This window comes from Arvicola amphibius, chromosome 14 (assembly GCF_903992535.2).
Source record: "Arvicola amphibius chromosome 14, mArvAmp1.2, whole genome shotgun sequence".
In the NCBI taxonomy this organism is placed as follows: Eukaryota; Metazoa; Chordata; class Mammalia; order Rodentia; family Cricetidae; genus Arvicola; species Arvicola amphibius.
This window is the reverse complement of record NC_052060.1, coordinates 31,731,422-31,753,856: the sequence shown is the minus strand read 5'-3', so window position 1 is coordinate 31,753,856 and position 22,435 is coordinate 31,731,422. Positions and strand designations below refer to the sequence as shown.

At 42.6% G+C, this 22,435-nt stretch overlaps 1 protein-coding gene across 2 annotated transcripts in view; it reads right to left on the bottom strand.

Moving 5' to 3' along the window:
* The window catches only part of Pde5a (phosphodiesterase 5A), a 134,204-nt gene that overhangs the window by 39,792 nt on the left and 71,977 nt on the right, over nt 1-22,435 (bottom strand). For both annotated transcript variants that reach the window (XM_038311403.1, XM_038311404.1), the window contains exons 10-11: nt 13,088-13,263; nt 11,693-11,752 (exon numbers count right to left, since the gene is read on the bottom strand). In XM_038311403.1, the coding sequence (XP_038167331.1) occupies nt 11,693-11,752; nt 13,088-13,263 (236 nt within the window). The remainder of the gene's footprint in view (nt 1-11,692; nt 11,753-13,087; nt 13,264-22,435) is intronic.

Below are 22,435 nucleotides of genomic sequence, written 5' to 3'. Positions count from 1 at the left end.
CCACACCACAGCACAAACTCTATGAACAGACCCAACAGAGACAGGCAAACCTCCTCCACCAAGGCCTTGTAGTCAGATAACAGGTTCAGAGCTGGGACCAGTCACTAACAAGGCTTGAGAAAGTCAGAAATCCCTTAAAATGCTCCTTCTTTAACCGTCACATAAAATGTCAACTTTCTGGGTTTGTTTGTTTGTTTGTTTGTTTACTATTTCAGAAAATAAAATATTGCACGTTTTATAGAAGCAGAGACCGAAGTGTGTAATATTTGGGGGTGGAGCAGTCGGGTACAATTCTAGATTCTCAGAACTTCTTTTGGTCACAGCTGTATGCACTAGAATTTAGAAAATGAGACACCAGCCGGGGAAACAGGCAGGCTAGCTGCAGACACCAGTCAGGGCTGCAGACACCAGCTGGGGAAACAGGCAGGCTAGCTGCAGACACCAGCCATGGCTGCAGACACCAGCCGGGGAAACAGGTAGGCTGGCTGTAGACACCAGCCAGGGCTGCAGACACCAGCCGGGGGAACAGGGAGGCTGGCTGCAGATACCAGCTGGGAAAACAGGCAGGCTGGCTGCAGATACCAGCCGTGGCTGCAGACACCAGCATGGGAAACAGGTAGGCTGGCTGTAGACACCAGCATGGGAAACAGGTAGGCTGGCTGCAGACACCAGCTGGGGAAACAGGCAGGCTAGCTGCAGCCACCAGCCATGGCTGTAGACACCAGCCGGGGAAACAGGTAGGCTGGCTGCAGACACCAGCTGGGGAAACAGGCAGGCTAGCTGCAGCCACCAGCCGGGGAAACAGGTAGGCTGGCTACAGATACCAGCTGGGAAAACAGGCAGGCTGGCTGCAGACACCAGCCATGGCTGCAGACACCAGCCGGGGGAACAACAGGCAGGCTGGCTGCAGACACCAGCCATGGCTGCAGACACCAGCCGGGGGAACAGGTAGGCTGGCTGCCGATCTTCACCTCTCATTCCTCTGACTGTGATGCCCCAGTGGCGTCCCAAACTCGGTAGCAGACTGCTCGCTGCAGCCTTCGCTCCTTTCCTGCCCACCATCTCCAGGCAATCATAAAAGTCTTCTCTTCCAATCTCCCTTCCCTCCCCTCATCTCATCCCAGCCCCCAGTTCCAGCAGGCATTCCTTGGGAATCCACCAGCCAACCCTGTCAGAGAAGCAAGTAGGCCAGCCAAACAGATAAGCAAGCTTCATGTCTTCGCTCTCCCTCATCTTCTCTAACCCAGCTCCCCAATCTCATCCCCAGCTGTGTGGCAGACTCCCTGTTGTGGCCTCTCCGTACTCTCTACACGTTCCCAGGGGACTAAGGAGATCCTGGCAGAATATCTTGTTTTCCTCCCTCCAACGGACCGGACCCCTTCAGCTCCCCCTTCTTAGTTCATTCCCATTCCTAAGTGTCAGAGACACACATTTTGCCCTGAACCTTAGTAGCCACACCTATCAAGATCCCAGAATTCTGTACCAGGCAACACACAGCCATCACCACCTCCTAAGAAACAGAGAGGGCAACAGAAACCAAGGAACAAAACACCCACCCAACAAAGACAAGACTAGATATCAGCGCCTAGAATTATAATGCAACCCAGATACCAGGACAACAGTGTGAGCACAATCAATACCAGCCAGGACGAAGTCTCCACTAGGGTCCAGCTGTCCCACCCAGGCCCTGAGATCGGCAGCACAGCTGAAGCAGAAGACAGAGGCCTTGAAACAGTCTTTATGAGTGTGACGGAGGTCCCTAAAGAGGAAATGAAGAAATCCCTTAAAGAAATCTATGAACACACAAACAAAAACTGGAATGAAATAAATAAAATAGTTGAAGACCTGAAAAAAGGAAATAGAATCAATAAAGAAAACCCAAACTGAGGAAAATCTGGAAATGAAAATTTTAGGCATTCCATCAAGAACTTCAGAGGCAAGACTCTCCAACTAGCAAACAAAAAGCACATCAAAAATAACATCCACCATGATCAAGTAGGCTTTTTGCTAGAAATGCAGGGATGGTTCAACATCCATAAACTGATAAATGTGATTCATCATATCAACAAAGTGAAAGACAAAAACCAAGTGATCATCTTATTAGCTACAGAAAAGGCCTTTGACAAAACCTAATACCCTTTCATGATAAAAGTCTTTGAGAATCTAGAGATATGAGGGACATACCTCAATATAATAAAAGCAGTTAATGGAAAGCCTATGGCCAACATCAACTTTAATGGAAAGAAATTCAAAGCAACTCTATTAAAATCAGGAACAAGACAAGGCTGTTTGGTGTAGGAGGTCCTTCTGTCTGTGTGTTGCTTTCATTGGTTGAATAAAGAAACTGTCTTGGCCTTTTGATAGGGAAGAACTTAGGTAGACGGAGAAGACAGAACTGAATTCTGGGAGAAAGAAAACAGAAGAGTTAAGAGAGAGGCACCATGGAGACGCTGGGTCAGACATGCTAAATCTTTCCTGGTGGTAAGCACAGATTTAATAGAAATGGGTTAAATCAAGATGTGAGAGTTAGCCAATAGGACGCTAGAGCTAATGGGCCAAGCAGTGTTTTTTTTTTTTTTTTAATTAATACAGTTTCTGTGTGATTATTTCGGGTGTAAGCTAGCTGGGCTGCCGGGACAAACAAGGGACCTGCTCCCATCAATAGCTGTCCATTCTCTCCATATCTCTTCAGCACAGTACTTGGAGTCTTAACCAGAACAACAAGACACCTGAAGGAGATCGAGGGGACAAAGATTACAAAGAAAGAACTCAGCCGGGCGGTGGTGGCACACGCCTTTAATCCCAGCACTCGGGAGGCAGAGGCAGGCGGATCTCTGTGAGTTCGAGGCCAGCCTGGTCTACAAGAGCTAGTTCCAGGACAGGCTCTAAAAAAGCTGCAGAGAAACCCTGTCTCGAAAAACCAAAAAAAAAAGAAAGAAAGAACTCAGAGTTTATTTGCAATGATATGGTACTATATATCAGTGACTCTAAAAATTCCACTGAGAAACTCTTACAGCTGATAAACACTTTCAGCAAAGTGGCTGAATGCAAAATTAACTAACAAAATCAGCAGCCTTCCAATATACAAACGACAAATGGGCTGAAAAAGAAAGCAGGGAAACAACACCTCTCACAATAGACTCAAATAATATAAAACATCTTAGGTAACGTTAATCAAGCAAGTGAAAGACTTGCATGATAAAAACTTTCATACAATGAAGAGAGAATTTGAAGAAGATATCAGAAGATGGAAGGAAGATGTCCCATTCATGGACTGGCAGGATTAACATAGTAAAAAGGGTCATTACTATAAGTTATTTACAGATTCAATGCAATTCCTACCAAAATTCCAACATAATTCTTCACAGAAATTGAAAGAACAATTTTCAGCTTCATATAGAAATGTAAAAAAAATAAAGAAACAAAAACAACAAAACAAACAAAAACCAGGATGGCTAAAACAGTTTTGAGTAATAAAAGAACAATGGGAAATATCACTATCTCCTATTGGAGTTGTGATCAAGTTGTACTACAGTGCTATAATAATAAAAAAAAAAGCATGATATTAGCACAAAAACAACCACATTGATCAATGGAATATAATTGAAGACCCAGAAATAGTCCACAAACATGGACACCTGATTTTTATAAGAAGTCAGAAATACACACTGGAAAGGGGACAGTAGCTACAACAAATGATACTGGTCAGACTGAACAGCTGCATGTAGATGAATCCGTAAAGATCCATACTCATGCCACTGTGCAAAACTCAACTCCATAGGATCAAATATAGCAACATGAAACTAGATAAACTGAATCAGACAGAAAAGAAAGTAGGAATAGCCTTGAACTCATTGGCACAGGAAAAGACTTTCACAATAAAACTCCATTTGTACAAGCACAAAGATCAATAAATGGAACTTCGTGAAACTGAAAAGCTTCTGTATGGTAAAGGATACTGTCATTCAGACAAAGAGGTAGCCTATAAAACTGGAAAAGACTTTTACCAATTACACATCCAATAGAGAGCTAACATCCAAAATATTTAAAGAATTAAAGAAACTAGATATCAATAAAACAACCCAACGAAAAACAGGGTTACAGCTCTAACCAGTGAATTCTCAAATTATATTCTCAAATGGCTGAGAAACAACACTTAAGGAAATGTTCAACATCCTTAGTCATCAGGAAAATGCAAATCAAAACTCTTTTGAGACTTCATGTTACACTCAGAATCGCTAAGATCAATAAAACAATTGGCAGTTCATGCTGATGAGTAAGGGGAACACTCACTCATCTCTCTGGGAGTACAAACTTGTACAACCACTATGAAAACCAGCACGGTGGCTCCTCAGAAACTGATCTACCTGAAGACCTAGCTACACCATTCTTGGACATATACCTGAAGGACACTTTATTGTACCGGAGACACACATGTTCAACTGTATTCATTGTTGCAATATTTATAATAGCCAGAAATTGGAAACAACCTAGATGTCTAAAAGTGTGGTAGACATTTACAATGATACATTACTCAGCCATAAAAATGAAACCATAATCCACAGGTACATGGATGAAACTAGGAAAAAAATTCATCCTGAGTGAGGTATTCCAGATCAAGAAAGACAAATATGGTATGCATTTGTATATGTGTGGATACATTGACTGTTAAGTCAATGATAACCAAACTACAACACACAGAACCACAGAGGTTAAATGTAGAGTAAGGGTCTAGATAGAGTGGGGGAAGAGAGCTCTCTCTAGGAAAGGAAAATAGAATAGATAGCTATGGATAGATGGTGGGGGACTGGAATGAGATGATCAAGTGTAGCTATGTGGGGGAGGGATAAGGGAGGAATATGGGGAGAGACAGATAAAATCAAGGACATCTGAGTGGTATTATGGAAACCTAGTATAGTAGAAGTTTCCAAAAATATACATATATACAAAGGCAATATAAATGAAACTGCCAAATAAGGGGAGACACAGGGCCCCAGATGGACATCTCTTGTCACCAAATGAAGCTTCCAGTACTGGGACTGGACTACATCTAATTGAGTTGTTGGTCAAAGGGATCCCATGGGGATCCTCAAACAACACAGTCTGCTGCCAAGAATATAGGCTGCTCTCCACAAACTGACAGCAAGGCCCCATTGCTGAAGACCACACCCACAAAACTCCTTGAGCATGAAAAGGTCAGGTTTGTGCCTACCTAGAGCCTTCACCCCTACATATTAGCATCGTTGATATAAGAAGCTACTCAGCTAGAGGCTACCAAAGAAGAAATGGAAACACCGACTCAGACAATCTCTTTTACCTACAGTGGTGTCCTGCCTGCAAGATATGCTAATGCAATGATAGAAAAAAGCTGGCTGGACTAACCAACCAGTATCTGATTTGATTTAACGTCTGCTCCCTGAGATGGAACACATACCCAGTACTGCTTGGGTGCCCAAGACTGACAGTAGGAAGTTCATGGACCTAAAGCAGATACTACTGTTCTTAAGTATATATATATATATATATATATATATATATATATATATATATAAATGAAATGACTCCTAATGACATTTTGCTATACTCAGAGATCACTGCTTTGCTCAGTCACCATCAGAGAGGCTTCCTCCTGCAGCAGATGGGAACAAATTACAGAGAGCCACAGCCAGACAATGTGCAGAGTGAGAGACCTTGGGACATTCACCCCTAAGTGGGATGTCTCCATCAAATCTCCCCCCTGCCTCAGGGCTCAGGAAACCCTGCAGAAGGAGGCAGAAAGAATGTAAAATGCAGAGAGGACAGAGGACACCAAGGAAACAACGTCCTCTGAATCAGCAGTATCAGTGCACACATGAATGCACAGAGATGGAGGCAATGTGCACAGCATGGGGTCCTAGAGCCGAAAGGAGAAGTGCAGCTATATCTGGTTTGTGTGCCTCTCCTTGGACTCTTTTCCTTCTGTTTGCTTGTTTTGTCTTATTCTATGTGTTAGTTTTTGTTTTGTCGTAGTTTATTTAATTACTAAGGAGGGAAGTGTAGCTTTACAGAGCATAGAGTGCCTTTTCCACTATCCAAATATCTGCCAGCATGGTTGATGTCGGTGAGAGTTGATAGGCCAGTGGCTTTCTGATTCTAGTCTATGTGTCTGATGGTCCAGATATGATAGAATACCAATAGTTCAGATACGTTCTGTTCCAGGAACTCCTTCCTGGGGTCATTCATTGACTTCTTCAAGTGATTTGAAAGAAAATGTTCATCTTTCTGTCTTAAAACTCAAGGCAGTTTGTATTTTCTCAGTTGAATCCTGACAATGGTCACTGTTGTAACAAAAGTGATTGTAGGCAGCAGACCCTCAAGACTCAGAATCTGAGACTGGATAATTGATACAGATGAGTACAGAATCAGAAGGACCCAGAATTCCATCAGAGTAGCATATACAGATTGTTAAAAATACAACATCTTGGGCCCAATGCAGAGCTAGTGAACTAGAAAAGCCAGGAGAGCACCTTTGCCATCTCTGTGTTGCAATGAGCCTTCCAAGTGATTCCGATGGATGCAAAACTGTGAGACCCACTGCTTTAGGAGAGGCCATCCACAGTTAATGACACAGCCGCTTACGTGGTCAGTGTGGCTGTCTCCAATGAAATGCCCTTTGTGGGTCCATTGGTAAACACCATGCCACAGTCTAATGGGAAGAAACCACCAGGGGAGCCGGCTGCTTCTTGCTGCTGCTTCAGAAGGGTGAAATACAGAAGCTGCTCTAGACTTCAATCTTTTTTGGTCCAAGCCATGATCAGAAAATAAGAGGATTTATGGATTTCCTAAAAGAATCTGACAGACAAAATCCAGATGAACCTTCAGCAGGTTGCAGAATTACAATCCATGGTTGAAATCAGACACGCCACAGGCATGTTTAATCTCCCGTGTCTCAGTTAGAGCACTGATTAAGAGGGAGTGCAGCACCAAGAACAGGTGCGCAGGTCCAAGTTTCTCAGTAAACAGAGAGGCTGGCCTTGAACTCTCTGCCTGCTGAACACTGGGATTAAAGGTGTGCACCACTACTGCCCAACTATGATTGTATTTTTCAAATGTATGGTTTCCATGAAAACCATTAAGCATGTGAACATGGAAAATATCCCACTTGGGTAAAATAAATATACTAATCATTTAAAGATTATTGCATTTCTTGGTTTTGGTGAAGGCTACTGTTTTGCCTATAGGAAATGTCTTAGCACAGGGCTACACAATCTATTTGATTGTGTATTCTTTATATCTAAATAAATAAACAAACAAACAAACAAGCCACATTGATATCAGGGCATTCAGTTTGCCTTAGATCTTAAGTATCGGCTCTCAAGCCCCAAATAGAAATCAAGGGGACTGAAATGTGTCTTTATAGCCAGCCATTAATAAAAGGCTCCTTCTGCACAAGAAATATTTATTAAAATAAGTTTGAAAAGAAGGGGAGCTATTGAACTTGCTCTTCCATAAAATGTCAAATTCTTCCGATAGTGTCAATGTTTTATAAAGTCATTTTGTTCCATTTCTATTTTATATTTAGTCAGTAAAAATGAGATATTTCAATTAGTTTTCATTTTAAGGAAAAATTTTTCAGGGATCAAATGAATATATTTGATAGGTCATACCAGTGGCTTCAAAGAAAGGTCTCCTGCCAAGTGGTGAATGCTCCCCTGTGGGCCCTGACCAATACTCCCATCTCAGGTGCCCTAGGCAAAGGATGACAAGGAAATTCCAGCCTTGGAAGAAAGCCCCTGTGACAGCCACTATCCTACACTCTGCGGAAGGCTGCTGCCTCTGCTCCCCACTTCCAAACTCTCAAAACGTATGTTTAAAAAGGAAACTCACACAGCTTTTAGTGCTGTTAGAAAGTATCTTTTTCCAAGACAGGTGTGCACTCAAACACAAACAAGAAGAATCTACAGAGCGTTAGGTGCACGAGGCAGTTTGGAACCCATTCTTCCAGAGAGAAGCGTCTAAGACACAGAGGCTGAGAACTTGAATATTTTCATTAGTTACTAAATCTGAATGTTTCCTTCTTTCTTGAATTAAATAAGTGGTTCCTTTAACTTTAGTAGGGAAGACATATATTAAAAACTTGGATAATGAGCTTACACTTTTTAAAAATCATACAACAAGCTGGTTGTGGTGGAGTTGCTGAAGGAGGCAGAGGCAGGAGGATCACAAATTAGAGGCCAGCCTGGGCTACACATTTTAAAAAAAAATCATACAACAAAGCCATCATGATAAAATTCTGGTAAGATAAAAATACTTATAAGTATAAACTTAGAGGAACTTATGAGCATACTTTAATATATACAGATCTGCTATTATGTTGCTTACCTAGTTCCATATACGAAACTTATTTTAAAAACTGTGGTGTTTCCAAGCTACACACAACCACTGTCTATGAGAAGTTCAATAACAGAGTCTCAGCATTTGGAGATAAGATTAAGGCTGGAAATTGTCCACTTGTAAAATCAAAGTGAGACAGCAAGACTCAAACAGGTAACCTACTGAAATCTTGCATATGTGAAAAACACGTAGCTGTCTTATCGTTTTAGATTTGTATAAAAGAGGATGCCTCCATCGGCAGGCCAGAGATGGTCTTAGACTCTGGCCCAATTTAAGGAAGCTAATCCCTTACCGAGGCCACAGATGACCGCGGTTCAGTAGCACTGGGTATCATCACGATCCCAGGACCAACTCTTGGTTAAACCATCTAATTGAAAGTTTCAAGTTATAATTGGTGAGTTCTTAAAGGATTTCCCCAGAGCAAGGGCAATGAGTATCTTGCTGTGAGATATTTGATCTAGACACTGACTTAGGCATCAGATTTGGGTCAGGTCCTGGCTCTGTCCTTCACCGCGGTCACCTGCATCAGTCCAAGACACTTGATCAAGGCTGGGCCTACATGGCATTTCTTTCTTTGAAAGATTAAGGTGAAAATGAGGGGAATTCTGTCCTAGGAAATCCTACCTCAGTGGCTACCATAGCCCTTTCTTTCTAATTTGGTTCTCAAATAAAGAGACTCAAAGCACGTTTAAGACATCAAAAAAAAAAAAAAAATTCAGTTGGATTCTAGATCCGTCATCCATGATTCAGCCAAAGCTGGACCAGAACTGACTCAGGGCCAAACCACGTAGTTTATTTTCTTTAATAAGTATCTACCTATTGCTTTTCTTGTAGGACCAGAAGACAGAAGAAGCAATCAGTTCACCCGTTCAGTCAAGCACACATTCATGTTCCATGTTGGTTTAATCAAACTTATGTTCTGTATCTTTCTTTAAGAGGTTAATTTATTTTTATTTCATGTGTATAACTTTTCTTGTAGGTATAAATGTGTATCATTGTGTGATTGGCACCCGAAGAGGCCAGACGAGGGCACTGGATCCCTGTACCTGAAGTTACAGGCAGTTGAAAGCTACAGTGTGGGAACCAAACCCAGGTGCTTTGCAAGAGTAGCTAATGTTCTCAACTACCAAATCATCCCCCAGCCCTACATTCCGGTATCTTAATTAACTTTAAAGAACCATGATCAGGTGACAGGGGTTCTTTTATTTCTTTCTCAGCAACCTGTGACTAAGGATCATCAATATCATGGCAACACACTCAGCTGAAAGGCCTGATTTCTGTTATACTCAGTGTTAATCAAGAGAAGAACAGACAAAAAAGGGGATTAAAAAAAATCAAGTTAAGCTGTGTGCGTGTGGTGGGGAAGGGGGTGAGATGTTTGAATTTCCTATCAGTTCTTTGGTTATGACTAGAGAATTTTATTCTGGATATAGTCATACACATTTGGTACATATATTGCTTAATCTCCGAAGAGTAAAATTTCAAAATAGGAGTTAAGAAAATATGCGACAGCTTTTGAATGTATTTTACAGTTGCAACAGACATAAACAAGCAAACACATGGCAAAGACAGCGATTTGGGGAATTGCTGGGTTATGCAGACACCTGGGTAGTTGGAGCTGTAGAAGAATTTTTATTTGGTTGACATAAAGCTAGACTTGAAATCGCTTGCTGAATTTCAACCAATTTTAATAAATTACTTGACCTACAAAAGATGTAGCCCTACATATCTCAATGCAGCTGCCAGACATCTATTCTCCAAATGGAAGCACAGATGGCCCTGGACAATACGCTGCACAGCCGTTTCCCGCTATTCCAGAGTGATTTTCTCTTGCTAAAATTACAGGCATAATTGAGAAAGCCAAGTTTAGACGTTTGTCAAGGACTCTGCTCATTCTGAAGTGCAAAACAGAGTTTCATACTCCAGTGGTGTTTTTAGCATCGTCGTGAGAAGTTGCTGAGTTTGCTCTTTGGATTTCCCTAAGACACTTGGCAGGATATGGCTTTTCCTTTTTACCTTGACTGCTTAATGCTTTGTGGGGCTTGAGAGAGCACAGAATGGTTTCCTACTCACAGTGTACATGTAATTGAGTAATAGCTCTCATTAGTGGACTAGGCAAATGTGCCAGTTAACTTGGGTGAGGTGGTTCACACCTATACTTCTAGGACTGGAGAGCCCGAGGCAAGAAGGATGTCAGGAGTTCAAGTGAGTTCCAGGCCTGGCTGGGCTACTGTGTTAGAGCCTGTCTCCTGTCCCAACAACAACAAAAAAAAAATGTCAATTAAGCCCAAGGCAAATGATACTTTTAAACCCTGTGTGACCTTTCAGTCACAATCACCTAATGATTTCCTTGCTGTCCTTGCTAGATGACTCATGTTCCTACCCATGACAATTTAACTAAGGATGTCTCCAAGGTCTCTTTCTACAAGCCTTTTAACTCCTGGGTTCAGTGCTCTGCACCAACGTATGAACTTCTATCTCACTCCCTCGGCTGCATGGCCGCGTGAACTTGAAGTTCTTTGGGGTTTCTAGGCCCCAGGGTGGTCTTCACAACACAGCTGTAGCTTCCATGCGAACACGTCGTTAACGCATAAAGAAGTGTTATGTTCTGGCAAGCTACGGTCTCGATAACAAGGAAAGAGAATGTCTGTGATCCGTTCCAACTTTCCACTCCTGGCCCGCACATTTCTTTTTCTTGGATACACCTAGCTGTGTCACAGAAATGGATTTAAAACTCAAGCAGTGTAAGTGCATCAAGCGCACTGTTGAGGGTTAAGTGTAAGGGCCTCAAATTTACACGGACCGCTACCAGAGCATCCCCAGCCGAGACCCAGGGCGTCTGGCCTGTGTCCTCACACGGTCCCCTGCCTCCGTCCCACTTTATACTGAATCACGACAGGACTCCAGGAACTAACCTTATCTGATCCCGATTTCAAGCACCCTGCAATAAACCATATGGTCAGAAATCGGATCGCTCTCAGTTCTTGACAGTGCAGAGCCGGTTACGGGCGACAACCAACCATCTGCAGTCACCCACCTCGGTCTCCCCAGTAAATGAAAACTAAGTTATTTTGGTGAAAGAAAGAGGTGAACTTTGTAATAAGTACTGGCAAAAAACAATCAGGATAATAAAATAATATTACAAAGCCAACATAAGTCAGTGGTGTTTCGTATTATTGGTGACTTTGCACCCTATCAAGAAAGTACCGTTAACCAACATCAATAATCCCTGTATCCATGTAAATATTACCACTGGTGAAAAGCACTTGTATATTAATTAGATGGCTGTGGTCAGCAAGTTTTCAAAAGAAAGGATTACCGCCAAAGCCTGGAGCTCTCTTGTTTCTTCCTCTGCCGCTGATGCGTGATAGGACAGGACCTAGGGATAAGACAGGAATCCAGGTTACCCAGACAATACGATTAATGCACACAGAACATCAGCTTGGAATGCTCCCCCAACTTCCTGGAGAGGTAAGTAGGCTCCTCTGACTGCCAGCTCCTGCTTGCGGCTTTCATCAGCACAGTGAAACTCCATGGTCGAGTGTTTGCACCTGAGTGACGCTCCGTAATCTTAGAGAAAATCCTGAGACTGTCACTCTGACGCTGTTGACCTAACAAACGCATCATCTGCAAGTCACTCTGGAAATCGTCTCTGGTTCACCCACGGCAGCAAGTGTTTATTTGGAACTGCTTTTCAGAAATGTCCTTTTGTACAGAATAGGGGAAATAAAACTCTCGCACGAATAGACATATTTAAGCCACTATTTGAAAAGAAAAAAAAAATGGTTCTCAGGTGAGGCCTGTAATAGCCATCGAATTCATGCAGAAAACTGCAGGCTGGGATGTATGGTCACCCAGATTTAAAGACGCTCCTAGAGTCTACAAGTCAAGAGCAGAATAGATAAAGCTATCCACAGCAGCTGAGGACACCGGGCCTATTGGGTTCACAATGGAACCAGGACCCAATGCTACCCTAAGGTCAGGCTTACTTTAAATCTTCTAACTTGACGAAAAAAAAAATCGTAATTCTTGTTTTCAAAAATCGTAACTTCTAAGTAACAAGAAGTTATTTTAGATATTCCTTTTATACAAAAAATGTGGTTGTGCAGAATGTTTTATTTTATACTTTAAATTTTTTATTTTAAAGTTCTATTTGACAGCAGCAGCAATATTTACAGCCCCCCCCCCCCCACCATGAAACCATCTGGATCAAAAGCTTCAGAATCAGAGGCCATGGACCTCTGTCTGAAGAGGCGTGATTTCTGCCTTTTATTGATTTCCTTTATTTATTTTTCCCTTTCCTTATTTTCAATTCTCTAAGGCTTATATGGGATTTCTTTTTCTGAAAGCTTTCTTTACAGGTATCCTCATGGACAGACACATGGGGGCGCTAGACAGGGAAGAGACGGACTCGGGGGCACTGGGTAGCGGGCATCTGTGTGAAGGAAGTATGTATGGCAAACATTGCTTTATGCAGAAAAGGCGGGGGGATGAGCCAGAGTCTTGGTTTGGTCATCTGGGCCTTGGCGAGAGTCTAATATTTGAAATCTACTTTCTTTAACTTTTAGATAAGTGTACAGATATCATTGTGAGAATCACATGTTTCTGTGGGGATATAATGCCAGAATACACATCCACACTGTTCATGTTGGGAGGGAAAGGAGAAGCCCCGCACGTGGCCGAGCCGCCCAGATCCCGCCAGCTTCGTCCCTACCTCTAATGTCACCATTTGCTTGGCCATGGCTCTCTCGACTGCTTCATACATCTGCGTGTTCTGGATCCCCAAGCCACAGAAGATAACAAAGGCTTCCAGGAACTGTTCATCATTTTGGTTGAAGGGTTTAATTTTGCCAGTGTTCTCCTCCATTTTATTAACCAGTTGGCAAACTCCTGCAACAATCCGAGAAATTAAGCAGATGTGAGAGTGTTCGTCACCAGAGTGCCGATCAACCTTAATATTCACCCCCAAAGATCGTCTGGCGGTTTTCTCTTAGAAATGCCTGGCATGTCCAAGTAGAAGTTCGTATCTGCTTAATGACTTCTACAAATGAACTTCTCCATATAAACCTAGGAAAGTAACCCTGATTAATTTGCATGAGCGTTAGTTTCACACAGCCCTGAATGTATATCATCTATGATTCAAAAAAAAAAAAAATCGTAGAGAAGGATTTTCCTCTAGATTGGTCGTGAACTTCAGGTCAGTTGACTCCCCAAAGACAATTTGTCCTTTGGAAACTAATTGGATTTTTGTACATGTGCCAAGAGAACAGTTTTGATGCAGATTGGGGTTTTGGGTCACATAGTCTGCCTTCTTTTACTGAGAAATCAGAGTTTAAAAATGCGATTACATACTGAGCAGAATACAGAAAATAGGCAAGTCACACAGGCAGCTTCAAATACACACTCAGGTGTCCAAGACAATCACATAGAAGGAGATAAACACAGGAACAATGACTATTTCGGAGATAAGAGCAGATTTAGTCCCTAAAGAATATCACAGCCTTCTAAGTCCTGTCCTCGCTTATAGGTCAGTGGACGCAATTAGGCGAGTGGAGGATTACCGTAATGTTATGATCAATCTTTACTCCGCTCATGTCGCTGTGGGATTTTGTGTTTACAGAATGAGGTCGCTGCACAAGGAGTTGGAATACATGGCCTGCCATGGAGTAAAATGTGTTAACATTTTTAATCACTTGGTCTCTAAATACAAGACTTCCTGTACCTATCCCTCCGCTGTGGGATTGGCACTGTGCCGGGTACTTGATTAGACACAAAATCTCTGGTCCTCGTGATCGTCCTTGTGAAGGTGGCGGGACCATTACAGGAATGACGAAGGGGCTGCTGCATTTGATCACAGCCACACAGCACACACATGGGAGTCTAAAAGCAGTCTCTGCCTTGGCCTCGTCCCAACTTCCTCCACTTTACAGACTTATATACATGGAACATTCCGATTGCCCACTCCTTTGCCTTGGCTTTTCCATCGACCTGGGCCAGCATCACTGCCCAGTAGTCTTCTGCCTGTCTCCCAGGTGAATTCTACATATCTGTCACAATGAGGCCCTCGGCTTCCCCCCTCACACACAGGGCAGGCGCTTCTCTTCCCTCTGTGCACAGTAACCCTTGGTGAATAATGGCAGACTTCACTTCTGTTTCTTTCTTAGCTGTATGTTGGGCTTAGCAATCCCCTTCCTCCCAGTTTCCCTTTCTCAGCTAACAAAAGCCCTGGCGGGGAGGAAAAACTTAAGAAAACAAGATGCTGAGCTAATGAACAGATGCAGTACCCCAGCTCTGACCCGAGGTACTTTCCCATGGAGATTGTATAGACTCTTAGCCCTTATTTTTTCCTGGAGCACAAAAGATTTTCATTGTCTGTGATGACATCTGATTACATATTAATTCCCTCTGTCACCATGGTTGCGTACTCTCTTCTTAACACTGCAGATGATCTGGACCCTGCTTTGCATTTTTGCTTGCCTATGTGGATACTTGTGTGCTCTCTGCTTGCCTATGTGGATACGTGTGTGCTCTCTGCTTGCCTATGTGGATACGTGTGTGCTGTCTGCTTGCCTCTGTAGATACGTGTGTGCTCTCTGCTTGCCTATGTGGATACGTGTGTGCTTTCTGCTTGCCTATACAGATACGTGTGTGCTCTCTGCTTGCCTATGTGGATACATGTGTGTTCTCTTCTTGCCTATGTGGATACGTGTGTGCTCTCTGCTCACCTATGTGGATGTGTGTGCTCTCTGCTTGCCTCTGTAGATACATGTGTGCTCTCTGCTTGCCTCTGTAGATATATGTGTGCTCTCTGCTTGCCTATGTGGATACGTGTGTGCTCTCTGCTCGCCTATGTGGATATGTGTGTGCTCTCTGCTTGCCTCTGTAGATACATGTGTGCTCTCTGCTTGCCTCTGTGGATACGTGTGTGCTCTCTGCTTGCCTATGTGGATACGTGTGTGCTCTCTGCTTGCCTATGTGGATACGTGTGTGCTCTCTGCTTGCCTATGTGGATACGTGTGTGCTCTCTGCTTGCCTATGTGGATACGTGTGTGCTCTCTGCTTGCCTATGTGGATACGTGTGTGCTCTCTGCTTGCCTATGTGGATACGTGTGTGCTCTCTGCTTGCCTCTGTGGATACGTGTGTGCTCTCTGCTTGCCTCTGTAGATATATGTGTGCTCTCTGCTTGCCTATGTGGATACGTGTGTGCTCTCTGCTCGCCTATGTGGATATGTGTGTGCTCTCTGCTTGCCTCTGTAGATACATGTGTGCTCTCTGCTTGCCTCTGTGGATACGTGTGTGCTCTCTGCTTGCCTCTGTGGATACGTGTGTGCTCTCTGCTTGCCTATGTGGATACATGTGTGCTCTCTGCTTGCCTATGTGGATACGTGTGTGCTCTCTGCTTGCCTATGTGGATACGTGTGTGTTTTCCCATCTGCATCAGGCAGGGAACCACCTTTCCAACACTACTCTGTTACGAAACCAAACTTCAAACAAGACAGAAGGAATGCAGACACTGCAAGAAAAAGACAAGCATAAAAGAGCAGTCAGCGTACATTATCTTAACAACACACATCCCGAATTTGGTAAAAATACAGGGGTTATGCCCTCTCATCTCTGCGGCTCCTCAGGTTATAACTATGGAAGACTGTTTATGTAGGCTCTGGCTGCCTCCCAGTTGGCATTTTCCTGGGAGTCATGCAATTCATGCTGTTATGCTCAGATCACGGTGGAAGTGTCTTCCAGTTTTTACGGAAGTCATCTTCTACATGATGGTCAATGCTCAGAAAGAAGATTTGCGCATTACTGCATAACAATTCCTGCAGGCACACAAAGGGCCTGGGATGTGCACATCAGGCATTTTGCTAAGCTGTGTCCTAATGAAGTCTTTTATGTAGTAATTCAAATCTGTCCTAGCTAAAATCCGCTAAGCAAATAAGTTAAGAGGTATTAATGGATCTGGAGAAGCAGCACAGTGGTAGACTGCTGGTCTAATATATGCAAAGCCCTGGGCAAAAAAAGAAAAAAATGGGGTGAGGAGCATTAAATTCTACCTCTGGAGTTGCTCAAAAATTATTTAAATGGAGTGCAAGAGAATATTAAGTTCGCTGTGACAACCACAGCCCAATGCAGAGCAAATAAAATGTGTCTGTGTTACAAGCCATCACTACAGGTGCAGAAATATAGAATTAAGCTCCAGGGCAAGAAAAGGATACTGAAGACAAAGAGCCATTTAAGTATATAATTAAATTCTCTCTTGAAAATGGGCTGGGCAGCATTCATGATGATCCAACTGATCTCATTAAATCCTCAGAAAATTTAATTAGAGCAAGCAAAAATATATGAAACAAGTGGAGTTCCTCTTAGAGAAATATTTAAAGCTTGGGCACATCTATAGTTTAAATTTTCACCATTTCTTCACTAATGATCCGGGAGAAGAGCTAAACAATGCAGTGATGAAATGTGAGTCGTTTGTGTTTTGAAAAGTTGCTATATAGAATCAAAGATACCGGAAAACTATTTCATGAATACCAACTAATAAATATAATCATAAAGTAAAATAATGCCCAAAGCCATAGTAGGAGGAAAAGGAAGCAATAATAAAAGCAAACAGTAAATTATCAGTGTCCCCTAATATTACAAGGGGGTGTCGCTTATGCAGACATCACCTCATGAGACCATGGCATTTGTAAGGGCTGGCACCAAGGCCCCCTGCCACTGCTTCCTGGGACTCATAGTCTGCATCCAAGCCCCAGTATTTTGACAAAACAGGGTTAAGGCATATACATTTTGCTAGAGCCACAGGTCCTCTCCACCATAAATGTAAACATCAAAATTAGCATCTGGCATTAAAATACATAAAACCTACCTTAACACTAATCTTACTTTTTTTCCTAAATTTAATTTTGCAGGACAGGGTTTCTCTGTGTAGCCCTGGCTCTCCTGGAACTCACTCTATGGACCAGGCTGGTCTTAAACTCAGAGACCTGCCTGCCTCTGCTTCCCAAGTGCTAGGATTAAAGATGTGTGCCACCATGCTTGGCTTTTGTTTTTCCTCCAATAATCTCAGGCCAGAAGGTTTAAAAAATATATATAAGATTTAATCTTGTAAAAAAAAAAACTTCGTACTTATTTTTGTCAATAATCTTAACTCAGGAACATTTTTCTAAACAAAATATTTAATTTTTCAAGTATTCAGAAGAATGATCTTCAAAAGAAGTAACTGATTCCTGGCATTGGGTTTTTTATTTGCAAGTCTATGGTGTCTGGCAAGGGCACTGTCACCAATGAGAGGGTAAAACCAGTTAAGCTATGTATAGATTAGTGTTAGTTGCCCTTCTCCACGCCACCATCCCTCCCTTCAAACCCATTTCAGTCTTCCTGTTCCATTAGTTCCTCTTACCCCTTTCTGAAGAGTCATTTTTTTAAAGGGTGTGATCATGTTGATCATGTTCCAAAAATGGCCCCCCACTCAATAGTATTGGGGCAGCATGACTTGGACTAGATGTGTTTAAAAAGGGAAAGAGAAGACATGCAGTTGGGTGGGAAGGGAGGCAGGAGTGGATCTGGGTAAGCTGGGAGTAAATATGATCAAAATACATTGTGTGAATTAATAAAAATATTTTAAAAGAGTCATCTTTCAGGGCATGGTGGTGCTGGCTTTTAATCCCAGCATTTGGAAGGCTGATCTCAGTGAATTCTAATGTATTATGTTCCCGGTCACCCAGGGCAACAAAGGAAAAACGTGTCTCAAAAAACAATCAACCTCTTCGCCCAACGGCCCCCACTCCCAAGCTAACATCCACACATAAAAGGAAACGTGTGATATTTGTCTTTCTGGGTCTGGATTGCTTCACTCAGAATCAGTGCCAAGAATGAGTTACCTCTTCTGGAGTTCGTGGCCATTGAGGTCCCATAGACCAGCCCCCCAAAACATAAAAGGATGTTGAGAATCCCCTTCATTATCCTTCAGATGAGACCCCATTGCTGAAGACACCACACACTTGAGTCACAGACATGGGATTGCTCAAGCTGGTGCTGACCTGGAAGTTTCATTCCTATTGGTTAGCTTTTAAAGCACTGGAAGGTGCTGTGCACAGTGCCAGAGGAGAAAATGACCATCAGTATTACTCAGCTATGAGTCCTGTGAGCTACAGTAACAGCTGGCCTTGCGGGATATGTTCACTAGTACAATAGTGGCACCGATGTCACGGGGGTAACCAACTATTTTCTGATTGGATTTGAAGTCTGCTACACAAGTTGAAACCTGTACGTAGCACCGTTATTGAGACCAGAATTCACAGCTAGACAGGTCAAGGCCCTAAAGGAGAAACTAGTACTCTGTTAAGTGGGTAGTACATTAAACTGACTCCTAATAACTTATCATTAAGTTGATTCATAGATTAGTGAATCTCTCCATTCTTATCAGAGAAGATTCTTTTGGAAGTAGATGGTGACTGACACACCTTTTCCAAATGCAGAGCCCTGAATGGGGGGGCATCTATATCATGCACCCCCTCCCAAGGTTCAGGGATCATTGTGAAAGAGAGAGAGGAAAGGTTTTAAGAGACATAGGCAGTGGGGGGACTATGAGGAAACAGGGTCTCTGGAGGCAGCGGGGCAGCTGAACATGTGAACTCACATATGAGCTCACAGCAGTGATGACAGAATGTACCAGAGCTTCACACACACGAGCCAAACAAAGTTTGAACATAGAAAGAGGAGGCAGATCTGAAGTCCCAATCCTAGTTCAAGACGTATTGGCAATTGCCAGCTAGTGGGAGCGGGAAAGACATTGTTAAGGGTGTGGCCCCTGGTAGTTGGATCATGCTGCAGTGGAAGGACACACACACACACACGCGTGTACACACACACACAGATGCGTGCGCATGCCCCTAAGCACAAATAAGATATAACATGAGGTGAGTAGGGAAGAGGGAGTGGAGTTGTACATGTAAAAATTCTTTTTGTTACTTTTAACCATGTGGCCTACAAGATCTTAATTTTCCCCCTAAATTGCCAGTCTATCTTCTAACACCTGGTCACCCATTTATTACCTCATGGCTTGAATTGTTACCTTATCACGCACTGAATTATGTTTAATATGTGTATTTCGCATTTTAATAATTTTAAAATCTTCTTAAAATTGACAAAAAAGTCTTGTATGTGACAGGTAGGCACTCTTAGCACTGAACTACATCCCTGACCCCACTAATATGTTAATATCTCAACGTATTTTTAAGTGAATTTTGACTAAAGCAGATTTGAACTACTTACTATACAGGATACTTACTCAGGCAATAGCCTGGCAAACTTCCTTGAATAAATCGCATCCTTCTCTATCTTCATTAATGAAAGATAATTAAAAATGACTTTTTTCCCCATTGTTGAACGATCTAAAATGTTTCTTTCAACCAACGCCATATTACTTAGAAGTACGGTAGCATTACATACAATTACATGCAATACCCTATTACATACAAGAACACAATTGCCTACTCTAGTTCCCAGTCTGCAGTTAGACATTCTAGTCTCTTCCAACAACCTTGCTGTGTCTTTTACAGCAAATACCTACTTTCAGTTATGTTACATCTGCAATATCATTTTGCTTCTGAGAAACTAATTCTGTATGTATGCATCTATGCCTGTAGCTCATTCTTTTTACATCTTCTAGATATAAATGCTGATAATGAGGGTCTCCACCTCCAGCTTAGAAGATATTAAAATGGAACAAACCCAGCAAAGAGATTCCAATCTCTCAGGAAATACCATTACAACTGCTAAAGATTTTTAAACAACCACCCAGTACAATGTTATAGCTTTCTCCACACCCATGATATGTGATGATACATATCTCGGACCAAGCGGAGTCTTTGCTACTTAGGAAGTGGGGATTTGTTTCCCATTCTCATTTGCTAACAAATGTGTCCCAGCACACACTGAAGTTCAATTTTTATTTGTTTGTTTGTTTGCTTGCTTAGAGGTGAATTGCCATGCTATGAAACAGGCTGGCCTTGAACTGAAAGCAGTTCTCCTGCCTCAGCTTAACAACTGCTTGGATTAGAAGTGTGTAAAGGCTTGCATAAAAATGCTCCCCATAGGCGCACAGGGAGAGGCCCTATCAGGAGGTATGGCCTTGTTGGAATAGGTATGGCCTTTTTGGAAGTAGTGTGTCACTGGGGGTGGCAGGGGTGGGCTTTAGGTTTCAGAAGCTTAAGCCAGGCTTAGTGACTCACTGTCTCTTTTTCCTCCTACCTGTGAATCCAAATGTAGAGCTCTCTGCTACGTCTCCAGCACCATGTCTGCCTGTGTGCCACCATGTTTCCTGCCACAGTGATAATGGACTAAAGCTCTGAACTATAAGTCAGCCCCAATGAAATGTTTTCCTTTATAAGAGTTGCTGTGGTCATGGCATCTCTTCACAGCACTGGGATCCCTAAGACAGGGTGTGTACCTTTAAAGCTGGCTGCTCTGTTTAGCGGCTTCTGGCTGATTCCCACAGGGTTTCCCATTTAACCGCCATCCCATTTTCTGCATTGTTTGCCGTCTGCCTTCTCAGGCCTCATTTGATTCCATCTCCTCTTTCCTAATTACTTCGGCGAGGAGGCCCTTAGAGCAATATGTACGCATCAAAACAACTTCAAATGTAACTTTACGAATCAGTTGTATGAGAAAAGTTTTCAATCTCCCAACAAGTATTGCTAATCACCATGTACTCCCCCAGTCCCACAAGCCACCGCCATACCCTCTGGCACTGGACTGAGCCAGAATCACACACAGGCTGGCTGGGCAGGAACGCTAACCCTATGCTATGCCCAGTTGCTCTCACTACCAGTTTTTAAAACTCTGAGGTAGGCTCTCACTGAGCTGCTTAAACTGGGCCTTGCACACACAAGTGGCCCTTCTCCCTCAGAACACCAGAGGGCTAGCGGTACAAGCGTGCTCCACCATGCCTGCCTATTGGCACATCGTTATCTAATTGACAACCATTTCTTCTCTATCTGCAGTTCCATCCCCAGTCTCCTTCTTCTTTGTTGCTTCTCTCCTATCCCCATTCTGTGCGTTAGAGACTCATTTTTATCCACTCCCCATCTCTTGTTTAAGTTATTTTTTTCCAATTTCTTTTTCCTGCCTTCTCCCTTCCTGTTTATTTTGGAAAGAAGAAGGGAGACAGGTGCTTCTTTGAGATCGCTTTAGTTGGAAACTAGGTTACAATAATTTCATTAATTCTTGGTTGGTAATAAAACATTACGTTCTTCAGAAATTCTTTAGTGTTTCCTGCCAAATATAGACGTGTTTCTTCCTTTTCCAGTGTTTTCCTTATTCTTCAGTCAAATCTCAAAGCGAATCTCCACTTTTATAATTTTTAACTATAAGTTCTTAGTTGTAGTTATTTTTTAAAGCTAGTATGCAAACCAGGTTTTATTAAGACTTTTTTCAATCACTGTATTTTGACAGTCCCACCCTTCCCCTTTCCCTTTGTGCTGGTTTCCCCGGTAATTCCCCTTATCATTTCATACACATATTTGTGTGTCTGTAGTTAAGTCTACCCTCTTCATAGGAACCATGATTGCTGTACCTTTCTTTCCCAATTATACTCAGTGGCTCTTCCTACCCCTTTGGCTTAGATCTCTGTCTACCTTCCTCATAAATATATATGGACACATATGAGCACAAGGATGCTAATGTACACCCACACATATGTTCTGCATCAGAGAAAACGTGGTATCTGTCTTTTGTGCTTGGCTTATTTTACTTGATGTAATTATCTCCAGTTTCACCCATTTTGCCTGCAAATGGCACAACTGCTTTCTTCTTTGCTACTCAATAAAATCCCACTATGTACATATACCACATTCATCTCTGCTGCTGGACATTTAGAATGGTTCTACATCTTGGTGACTGTGAATACGGCAGCAATAAATACGGATGTTTAAGCATTGCCTGGTGTGCTTAGCTCCATCCAGTGACACAGTTGGATCATATGACACCTTCCCTTTTTCGTTTGTTTGTTTGGGACAAGGACTACTGTGTAGTTCATGCTGACTTTGAACTTCCAACGTG